The 12055-nt window shown below is 40.3% G+C and overlaps 1 protein-coding gene across 3 annotated transcripts in view; it reads right to left on the bottom strand.

Annotated features, from left to right (window-relative positions):
* The window catches only part of LOC149012082 (LOW PSII ACCUMULATION protein (DUF1995)), an 86853-nt gene extending 84247 nt beyond the window's left edge, over positions 1-2606 (bottom strand). For 2 of the 3 annotated variants that reach the window (XM_089158012.1, XM_089158013.1), the window contains exon 1: positions 2488-2606. In XM_089158012.1, coding sequence (XP_089014138.1) covers positions 2488-2556 — 69 coding nt within the window. In that variant the 5' untranslated portion in view covers positions 2557-2606. The remainder of the gene's footprint in view (positions 1-2487) is intronic. The other variant, XM_089158014.1, reaches the window with a different exon arrangement.
* Between the last annotated feature and the right edge of the window lie 9449 nt (positions 2607-12055).

Genomic DNA, 12055 nt, shown 5'->3' with positions numbered 1-12055 from the left:
TGCTTTTCTTTTAATTCACATAACATCTTTAGCCACCTTCCTAATACATGTAGCTATCTAATTCCACATTGTGTTAATGTCCCTCTCAAATTCTCCCTTCCCTTATTTGACTACTTCAGTAGTGAAAGATTTCAAGCGATCTCCTTTAAAATTTCACCACCTTATACTAAGATAGTTATTCTCGCACATTTTATGAGTTTGTGGAGTCAAGCAAACATCCAAGACCACTGATCTATGTTGTGTGGCTAAGCTTTCCCTTGGTATCACCTTGCAATCCTTGCACAATAATCTATCAAACCTTCTAGTTAAGAAGAAATCTATTTGGCTACTGTAAAGTTCACTTTTAAAGGTCATTAAGTGCTCCCCCCTTATTGAAGTAATTTATGATAGGTAAAAAACAACAGCAATAACTACAATTGAGATCCTTCCTCATCTCTCTCTCCAAAACCATAACCCCATGTACACTTTAATAACCTTTTTTATCTTTCCTAATGTGTCCATTTAGATCAACCCCTACAATAATCTTTTCTCCTTGATGAATTCCTTGCACTAATCCATCCATATTTTCCCAAATTGTAACATTAGACTATCCTCTAGTCCTACTTAAGGTGCAGATGCACCAAGTATTCTTACGATCTCTTTCTCCATTACAAGCTTGGTAGCAATAATCCTTTAACCTGATCTTCTAACATCCAACACATCGTTTTTTTAAATCTTATCCATTATTATACCTATTCCTTTATCTTTTTCTTTTTCTTTTTTCTTTTCTTTTTTCTTTTCTTTTTTTCTTTTATCCCCAATTTACCAAAGTTTAAAGTCATCCACCTTTTCAGCTTTTTTACCCTTCCATCTAGTCTCTTAAATGGAAGTTGTATTAATCCTTCGTTTCCTCATAACATCTATTAATTCTAAGTTCTTACCTATTAAAAATCGTATGTTCCAAGATGCCAATCTAATCCGACACTTCTATACTAGCTTCTTTACCTGCACTCGTCATGGCGCATGAAGAAGGAGATTAAAGAGAGAGAAGTATTGCAACTCTTCTTATTTATAAGTTCTTTTTTATTTTATACTTTTGTAAATGTGTTTTTTTATTTATTTTAAATCACTTCTTTGTGAGTGTTATTTTTGGAATTGAAAAAAATTAATAAACAGTGATTTAACAGTTTTTAGTGACAAATTGGACTAATGTTTCCAATGAAAATCCAATTTTGGGGTGTCTATATTTTTCAAATATAAAGTGGGGTGTCAGTGCTTTAAGACCTCCATTTTGGGGTGCTACTGCAATTTGCTCAAAACTATAAACACTAAAAACCCTAGACCCTAAGCCCTAAGAACTATACCCTTGCCTACTTAGCACTGCATCCAAGCCCTAACATGGCGTATCGCTTATAAGGACGCTTTAGCTAACCTTGCCCACTTATCACTAAAACCGGCCATAGTGCAGCAAGTCGCTTATTTTCTTAAAGAACGCCCTACCATCACACGTTTGTCATATAAGTTGTAGAAACCATGTAAAATGGGTTTGGCTAGGTTTTTCCGAACCCTCCTTTACCTAGGCTTGGGACCAACAGCAAACATTGGCATTAATTTCTGATAATCTAATATGAAGATCTTCTTATTTCGAATACATTTGCACTTAAAAACATGTTATTTTACCATGATCCCTGTCTCCATGTATTCCAATGAAGCTTTTTTTTAGCTCCTGGACACTAGGTAAGGTTTATTTTGATCATTGATACAGTTTATCATAGCTAACATGCATGCTTTTCTCGGTTTATATCCCCTCTCCAGTGTTTCCCACTAGGGTTTCCCCTACTCAGAGTACACTTGACCGGCCTTTGTAGAACCCTAGTTCCCAGATTTCCCATGCATTAGGACGTTTTGCAATATGGGGTAAAAAGGTTAAAACTGCCCCTTAGGATTTTATACGCTATACTTTTGTACTTCATACTCACTCTTATCTAAACATAGAGAGACAGGTGTTTCAACGACGAAAGTCAAATATTCCAAAAAGTTCAAAAGGAACCGGCATTGACATAACGGGGATAATTTGGTTAAGATCCGATGGTGATTATCAAATGTATAATGAAATAAGTTGTACTTAAGGGATTCTGATACTCTTGGGAATTTTATATCTTCAGAATTCGGAAGGGAAAAAGCATATTCTCTGCTCTTCTTTGTCCTTCTGTGAACTCTTCTCTTCAAATTTTCAGTCTTGTATGAAAACCCAGGTTATGTACAAATCCGAGAATCATCATTGGAAAACAAGACCTATATCTCCTATGTTCTATGCAACATATTCTCAGGCATTGGAACTAAAACATTAGTACGCATTCCCTTCTTGATTATAGATACTTAACTATGACAAAGCTAAAACGAATGATACCTCAAGAAATCAAAGCAACCGGATGAGAAATCAACCAGTCAGAAGCCAAAATGGTTGCTTAATTGAAAACTTCCGATTAAAAGGATTTAGAAGCTGACCTTGAGGTTATCTGCGGAAGCAGTAACAATTTGAAACCTTAAAACAGTTGAGATGTTGGGTAACGGCATCTTTTGAATGTCTTTTCTCCACGCAAAATGAACCCGCGTGATCGGATCATTTAGACTGATGCACGTTGGGGTACCGGTACCCATACATTTTTTATAAATGGGGCCCGCGTAATCCAATTATCCAAGTGCATCAAACTTCACCACAACCAGAACCGCTGGGCCTAAGGGCATCCTTTTCTTCCATTTCCAATTTTTCCTTCTTATCCAAAAAAATAATAATATTAAAAGTTTATAATTTTTCTTTTTTTGATTAATACTTTTCTTTTCCTAATAAGGTTGATAGGAGGAGTGGATTTTTATGGTGTCTTATTGAGAATTTGTTGTTGAAGACTCCCCACAAATACTTCTAAGAATATTATAATCACGAATTTGACGGAGCTGAAACATATTAGTGATACTTTCTTTAAGATATTTACACACCCCAATTTGTGTAACACGGGTTCCAAGTGTATCTTCACCCAAAAGATGAGTCAATCTCAACCTTTAAGGTTGCTTCAGGTGCAATTAAGTTGTAATCACTGTTACACATAAAGACAACAAGGAGAGAAAGAGAATGAAGAAAATTCATTGTCTAGAAAAGGAGAGCTCAAGGATTACCAAAAAAAAAAAAAAAGAAAAGAAAAGGAGAGCTCAAGTATGAGTTATAGAGTAGAAAATCTATGAGCCAAATAGTAAGGTACTTCTCTTTGTGAGGGTATATCTTCAGGTCACCTCCTTTTGGGAAGGTACCTTTCTAATGACACCTCTATATTGTAACCCAAATGGGCTTTCTGGATCAAAACCCATAACCCAATTGGCTTTCCCAAATCAAGGCCTATGACTCATGACCCACATCCCGAGTCTTAAGTCTCAATTAATATTTAGAAATATTCCAATAACCCAATTGGCTTTCTCGAATCAAGGCCTATGACTCACGACCCATGTTCCAAGTCTCAAGTCCCAATTCATATTTAAAAATATTTTTACCAAAGAAAAAAGTCATATAAAAATGTTAATATTATTAATATAAGCTATAAATCCACGGTTCGGTCGAACTAGGGCTCAAGCTGGGTTGGCATTGTGCACAAGTTCTTACTGTATTGCGTGAGTGCGATCATTAATGTCGAAGGTAGATAACATAGGTCATTCTTAGATATAAATCAAATAACTAGCTCCTTACTATCCGATGTGGGATTAAAGTTGTCATGGCAAAAAATAAAATGATAAATTTATATTATTATATTAAAATGATAATAAATAAATAAAACACCTCAAGTTTTAAACATTTTTGGGAAAATTACGAGATTAGTCAGTTTTGGCTTTAAATTTACGAAAATAGCCACTGCAACTTTCATTCCAACGAAAATGGCTTATACTGGGTTTCGTATTACCAAAATGGGCAAAACAATGTCATACCTCCGTCTTCGACAGTATACATAGGCGTTCTTCCCAGATTGACCAAGAAAATACCGAAATCGTGGATTGAAGCTTCAGATCGCACTATTTTTTTCCAAAATCGTGGATTGAGTTGCAAGCTTAAATCGTCCAATATTCTACTGAAATCGTCGGAGAAATGGTGGGAGAAGATGCTGGTGTTTTAACTTTGGTTGCCATAACGAGAAGCAATCTGGTCAATATTCAAGCATGGTGAACTGAGGTAAGCATTTTGGCTTTCTAGGTTTTTCGTTTCGTTGGTTAATCTTGTTCTATTCCTTTCTTCTTTTCTCCTTCCCTGCTTCTCTACTCTCACTCCATCCAGCACCGGAATAGTGCTGCAAATCAGGTATGTACCTGTTACTTCGAACCCCTTACACATAATTGCTGCTGTCCACTCTTCTTCTTCCTATTTTTACCTTTTTTGGCGATGGACTCTTCTTCTTCCCATTTAAATTTAGTGTATTGAACGTTACTTGTACGTACATTGTTAGATTGCCTTTGTTGTTCATTCTCCTCACGATCAACTCTTTTGGTTGTTGAATAATAATACAAAAATTAAATAGATACATTTGAATGTGATCTAGTGTTGTTGGTTGGTAGCTTGCAAAAGAGGTGTTCGACCCCTTGGGTATACTTGACTATTGCAAATTTCCAGTTGTTGAACCCATCCTCAGATGAGAAGCTTCAACAACTTGGTCCGTTGATTACTGGATTTCGTGACATGCCATTGGTGTTCACCAGATTGGTTAGGTCAACAATTACTCCCAAAACTCTTAGCTATAAGATGGAAGATACTCCCACAGAAAGAAATCTTTATGAACTAAAAAGTACTTGGATCTAAGAAAAAAACACCTTGAACACATTTAATTGACACCAGTAGACCAACTTGGATCTGCTATGTGCCAAATTGATGATCAACACACCTAGAAATGTGATCCTACTGCTCCACCTTCTCCACTTACAAAGTTTTGATAATCCATGGTAGGGATAACTCTACCCATCAAACAATTCAGGGCAGTGTATACAGTTAAATGGTCTAACTTAGCACAGAATCTGGTGGCCAGGACTAGTAGACTTAGTAATTGGGTAAACTATCTTATATCCCAATAATTAGGAATTGAATAAAGAATCTAGAAAGTCTTCTCAAATCTATTATCAGCCATACATGTTACATTTTGATATGGAGAGATTATGATCAGACCTGGTCCGACCCTCGACCCCGGTCGAGACGGAGAGATCCGACTAGCTCCCGAGCGAACCGGATCCGGAAGATGGCTTGCTGAAGAAGAAAGCTTATTCGGCTGCAAGCGTGCCCTAATCCTACTTATGGATTAGGGTAATCACCCTAATGATGGCAGACTCGAATTGACGGCTGCGGATAATCATTATCGAAGGGATAATCATCGCATAACCTAAAAGTTATCTCAGGAGTCCTCTACTAGCCCAAACTAGTAGAAGTCTATTGCTCAACGGATCTAACGGATAAGATCCAACGACTACCCGAAGAAGGCTCAAGTGCATCCAACGAAGGAGATTCGAAGGTACACTCTATATAAACCTCACTACCATACAAGGTGAGGGGATCGAAAAAAGAATACTATCTGAGACTCAGGTTCAGATACATACTGATAGACCTAAACTATCAGCGATCTGCTATCTAGATCACCCTTCCCAGTTCTTCATTCCTTAAGCTCTGCGCTTCTAGCAGAGCCATTTGTGATTAAGTTCATCAACTGACTTAGCCTTCGGAGGTGGACTCCCGACCCTAGCGGTCGGGCCACATCTGACGCTTTCGTTTTGCAGGACATCACGAGGAGATCTAAGGGCTGAGCAGATTTTGGACGCATCACATTTCAATATAGATGGTTTGATTCTTTGTTGCATCAAATTCATGAAAGACCATGTATCATCATTCTCATGAAAAGAAATCCCAAAAATGCCTAGTGCAATCATTGTCTCCATTGATAACACATTCAGCAGAAATGAATCATCTATAGACAAAAACTTTCCACCATTGCAGTTTAATGCAAATTTTACATAAAAGAATCAATGACATGAAGCGACATATAAATAAATATATAGTTTATAAGGGAAGTAATCTTCTAATACATAAAAACAGAGGCATCCAATTTGAATTTCTAAACAAAAGCCACATCTATTGAAGATTCTATCTTTAGCTGGAGTAGATTTCAGACATTCTAGCCTCATAAAAACAATCTCTTGCAAGGGGCAAGGGAGGCGGGGTAGAATAGATAAAATAAATTACGGTTCAAGTTAGCTTGGTAGCTTTTATATATGGTTATTTATTTGCTTTTGGTATATGGTGATTGCAGGATACTGGAAATATGTCAAGTTCAATATTAGTTGTATGCAACTATGGTGGAATGTTAGTAAGAAAGAGTAATGGAACATATATCAATGAGGGAGGTGATTCTGTTGCAATTCGTATGGATGGAACAATGAATTACATCCAGTTCTTGGAGAAGGTTAGTTCATCATGGAATTTGAGCCCTGAATGTGTTATACTGAAGTGGTTAGTTCCTGGGAGTAGATCTCCTCCTATTAACCTAAAGGGAGATCCAGATATTCAGAGTATGTTAGAGTTTGGCAATGTTAATGCCATTGTAGATGCTTTTGTATCAAAGAATGATGGCTTTATCGTAACTGACCAGTATGATGCCAGGTATTTATAGTCTTACCAACTTGCTTAATATAAGATTTTATATTCTTCAAGGTTGTAATGAGATGTAAATATTAATTTATCTTTATTTTATTGTTTTAGCAGGAGAAGTGTTACCTTTGTGCAGTCAGAGCAGATGGATAATGGGAATGATGTTGATAATTGTGATAGGGGTATTGTTTGTTTTAGTTAAACACCTACGGACAAACTACTAACCGTATTCTGGGAGAAAGCAATGGAGGGTGTGGGATAGATGTTCAAATCAGCCCCTGACTTTCAACAATCAGTTTATCAATTTGCAATTGCAAATGGTTTTCGTTGTCATGTAAAGTGGAGTAACAAAACAAGGGTTATTATTGAGTGTGCAGTTGAGGGATGTTGTTGGTTTGTCTCAAGTCATTTGAAGCCGACTAAAATGTTTAGAATTTATAAGTACCAACGAGAACACCAACATCCACCTGGATCTCAGTTTAATGATAGGGTTAAGGTACCACAATCTGTTTTAGGTAATGTTGTGGTCGAGAAAGTTCGAGACACCCCAAAGTATCCACCAACTGAAATTGTTATTGATATGAAAAGAGACTACCACCTAGAATTGAGTTATATGCAATGTTGGAGAGCTAAGGAGGTTGCAAATGAGAAAGTATTTGGATCTTACAAGGAGTCATATCAGTACATCCCTTGGTTTTGTGATAAGGTTATTGAGACAAACCCTGGCAGCCATGCAAAATATGAGGTAGATGATGATGATAGATTAAAAGACTATTTGTAGCTTATTATGCTGCTTTGCAGCGCTTCATGACAGGGTGTAGGCAGGTACTGTACATTGATGGTACATTTATAAAATCTAGGTATCTTGGCACACTTTTATCTGCTACAGCAATGGATGCAGATGATGGAATGTTTCCTGTTGCCTTTGCAATTGTCTCTGGTGAGAATCACTCTAATTGGACATGGTTTTTGGAAAAACTTAAGATGGCATTGGACAACACTGATCAGGTTGTTTTTATATCTGATAGGCATCAATCCATAATTGATGGGGTGCGTTCAGTCTTTGGGGGTGTTCAACATGCATATTGTTTACGCCATTTAAAGGAAAATTTCAAGAAGATTCTTCAAAAACCTTGCTCAGCCAATTTGAAAAATGCTTTGGAAGCGTCATTGCACAATGCAGCATATGCAAGGACACTTAAGGATTTTAACAACCACATGGGTGATATTAGGGATGTCTCAGAGGATGCATATGTATGGTTAACGGTGACTGGACCAGAGAATTGGGCCAATTGCTTGTTCCCTAGAAAGCGGTATGACAAGTTAACCTCCAATTACGTAGAGACTTTTAATGGATGGATTGTAACAACACGTGAATTGCCCATTATGAACCTCTTGAACAATATAAGGGTGTGATGCGTCCAAAATCTGCTCAGCCCTTAGATCTCCTCGTGATGACCTGCAAAACTAAAGCGTCAGATGTGGCCCGACCGCTGGGGTCGGGAGTCCACCTCCGAAGGCTATGTCAGTTGATGAACTTAATCACAAACGGCTCTACTAGAAGTACAGAGCTAAGGAATGAAGAACTGGGAAAGGTGATCTAGATCATAAGTCGCTGATAGTTTAAGTCTATCAGTATGTATCTGGACCTGAGTCTTAGATTGTATGTTTTTCGATCCCCTCACCTCGTATGGTAGTGAGGTTTATATAGAGTGTACCTTCGAATCTCCTTCGTTGGATGCACTTGAGCCTTCTTCGGGTAGTCGTTGGATCTTAGCAGATAGATCCGTTGAGCAACAGACTTCTACTAGTTTGGACTAGTAGAGGACTCCTGAGATAACTCTTTAGGTTATGCAATTATTATCCCTTCGATAATGATTAGCCGCAGCCGTCAATTCAAGTCTGCCATCATTAAGGTAATTACCCTATTCCATAAGTAGGATTAGGGCGTGCTTGTAGCTGAATCAGTTTTCTTCTTCAGCAAGCCATCTTCTGGATCCGGTTCGCTCGGGAGCGAGTCGGTTCCCTCTGCCTCGACCGGGGTCGAGGGTCGAACCAGGTATGAACCCGGTTTGATCATAATTTCTTCGTATCACGAGCCCCCCAGACCAAGCGTTGGGTCGATCCCGAGGGCTTGGTTTTTAACTGGGTTCTTCATCAGGCGATAATCTCTGCGTGCTTCATTAAATGTCATATCACATTTAATGCGGTGGTCACTTTTCCTCGAGCGTTGTAAGGGTAAGGCCACGTGTCTCCTTGCAGTCGATCTATCGTGGCTCACGTCATCCAAGCGACGGTTTCCGAACGCCTATTTCGGATTCGTGAGTTCAAACTTTCAAAACGTCTTTCAATCTCGATCGTTGATTTTGAATCAATCTTGATCGTCCAGATTCCCGAACACTCGTGCGGGAGTTTTAAAAGCGGTTCGTTGTCTTCGTAGGTTTCATTCTTCCTGTCTGGAATTTGAACCTTTGTTGTCCGCTTCGCGCCTTCTTGCTCTTAAGCTTCTGCCTCACTGAATCAATAAGTTTACTGGTCTTTTTCTTTTTGTAGTTTACTGAAACAGGTAATGGCGGACAATGGGGTTTCTCTGGTACCCAGTGTTGGTAATAGTAGTGAGGCTTTTGCTTCTCCTGCTTCCGAACAGTCGAATAGTGATAACAAAACCCTAACTGTCCTTTGGCGCGAGTTTGCTGAAGTTTCTCAAAAAGGTTTAGAGAGAAAAACCGAAACTCCCCCTGCCCTCCTCGAGTTTGGATCTTCCAAGATTGTCGAGTCTTCTAGGCAGCCTCAAACTTCCAGGTCCGATGGTGGACCTGGCTCTGTTCCCTCCATTTATAATGAGGAAACCCTTCTTTCAGCCATCCAAGATTTTGATTTTCCTTCCTCTTATCAGGTTAGGGCCCCCTACCCTGATGAGAGGGTTGATTCAACCCTTTCGGGTGAATTTTCTCTGTACATAGATGCACTGGAAAGCGGGGTTCATTTTCCCTTTTTTAATCCTTTGTTCTCCATGAGTTCGAATCATTGGGACATTTGTCCCGGAATACTCCTTCCCAATAGCTGGCGTCTCATCGTCGGCTTCTTGGGTTTGTGTTTTGAACTTGGCATTACGCCATCTCTTTCTCTCTTTGTACACTTTCATGTTCTTTCTATCTCCCATCCTCCCGGATGGGTTTTTCTGTCCAAACGCAATAAGGCTGAACTTGATTGGAGGGGCAGCATCCTTGCCAAAGGAACTTGCCCTTCTAACCACAAAAGATGGCGCGAACGATACTTTTTCTGTCGAGCGCCTCCATCGGATCTTAACTTCCCAACCGCCTGGAGGCGGTGTACTTCTTCTTCCGAGAATAACCGAGGCCTCCCCTTATCCAGAGAAGACGAGGCGGCCGTCAGGAAGATCAAATCCATTCCATGGTATCAAGAAATACATGGATTTGAGGTGGAGTATAACTCCATTCTTCAGTACTGGGGCTTGGCTCATTGTGAGCTTCTAACCATCATCCTTTAATTTTACTGAAGTGATATGTCTTTAATTCTGACTCTCGTCATTCTTCTTTGCAGTGCCTCCAAGGATGAACCCCGAGAACCTGCGAGTGAAGGCTGCTAGGGCCGTTGCGACAACCGAGCAACGATCACCCAGAGCCTTGACCGTAGATCAAGAGGCTTTTGTCCCCTCTCCCGACCCCTCTTACAGGGGTATCAGGAATATCAGGCCCGTAGCTGATGTTTCGGGTAAAGGGAAGAAGCCGATGGTGGAGAGGTCTAATGTCTCTTCCTCCGCCCGGACCAAAAGGAGGCATGACACAATTGATGCTTCCTCCCATAAAAAATCCAAAGCAACGGATTGTGATGAGGTCTTCACCCCCCAGTGGACCCTGAAGTTGACCGACAGGGTGACTCGGGACCCTGAGAAAGCTGCAGAGTGGAGCTCCCTCAGTCTTGCTCCTTCTGATCGCCAGGAATTTGAAACCCTGGATGACATTTCCCTGTTAGTCAATCCACAAGGTACCAGTCTTCTTGCTTACTTATTTTTTCATAATTTCTTATGACTTCTTCTGATATTTTCTACCTTCCCAGGAATGTTGTGTTGAGCTTTTATCAACACATGGAAGCATTGAGCCGGGTTGGTCGCACCAGCTCCTTGCTGCAAACCTGTGAAGAGAATTTGGCCAAGGCCAATTCTGAAATAGACCGGGCGATCGCAGCCGCCGAGGAGCTGCAGAAAAAGCATGAGGAAGAAATGATCTCCCTCAAGGAAGCCCTCGATGCTTCGAAGATTCGTGCCGCTGCTGCCGAGCACGAGGCCAGGAAGCAAAAAGCAGCTGCCACGTTGTTCGGTGACAGGCTTGAATTCCGATGTAGGGAGAACGAAGAAATTCTGAAGTTGGCGATCCCTAGCAAGCCCGAGCATATAAAGCTAGAGCTTCGGAAGGAGTGTGTTCGGAAGTACCTGAACAGCGTACCTTTCTCCGAGCTGCTAGGTGCCTACAACATTCAAGCTTATCGCTTGGGGCAGAATGACGTTTGGGAGTGAATTCTCGCATCAATCCCTTCCTTCGATACTGCTCCCTTTCGTGAGGTGTGCCATAAAGAGGTCTTTGGGAAAGTTGGCATGGATCTCCCAGACTGGGCTCGGGAAGAAGATGATCCTTTTCCAGCTGACCCTCAATATGAGGCATACCTGGCTGACGAGCCGGCGCTTCCAGAGGAGAAATCACAAGCCGAGTCTCAAGTTGCTGTTGTAGAGGACTCAGCCGATGCCATTATTGAGGAAGGCTCTTCTCAAGATCTTGAGAAAAGTCCTCCCGACCAGGGTCCCTCGGGCAACAATGAAGAAGAGGCTTAGGGAGTTATCTTTTGTTTGTAAAGATTGACCTCCTTGTTAATGAATAGACATTTCTTTTTCATGTTGGCCTTTCCATTTCCCTGTCTCCTGCCGAAATCTTGCCTTGAATATCAAAGTATAAATGGTAAAACTTATCACTTAACTTTACATTCCTCGCCGAATAATAATCTTGTAGAAATATTGTGAAGATGCGTTTCGGAAAGATGCATTAATCTTCCCCACTACTTCATTTATTGCAAAGTCCACACGTTTCCCTTCTGCGAAGTCCAAACGTTTTCTTGCTTTTGTACACCATTCACTGTTTCCAATGAATCGGAAATACATCCATTATTATAATGGCGGTGCGACGATTGGAGGTATCTTTGCATCGGGTGCTCGCCTCCATATGTTTCCATGTGGTTTCCCTCCGGCCGTTGATCTTGTTTTCTTTCGAAGCGTTATTTCGATCTGGGTCGTTAGTTGTCCTTAGCCTTCAACCGTCGTCTTAATACCTGAGGCTATTTAAAGCCTTTGTGGGTACTCTCCATCTATCCTGCTATCTTCAAGTTAGATTTGCTAAACTG

The sequence above is a fragment of the Hakea prostrata genome, chromosome 6 (genome assembly GCF_041222555.1).
Source record: "Hakea prostrata isolate BN-2017 chromosome 6, UWA_Hpros_2, whole genome shotgun sequence".
NCBI classification, from domain to species: Eukaryota; Viridiplantae; Streptophyta; class Magnoliopsida; order Proteales; family Proteaceae; genus Hakea; species Hakea prostrata.
The sequence above is the reverse complement of the archived record's forward strand: the minus strand, read 5'-3'. Positions and strand labels throughout refer to the sequence as shown.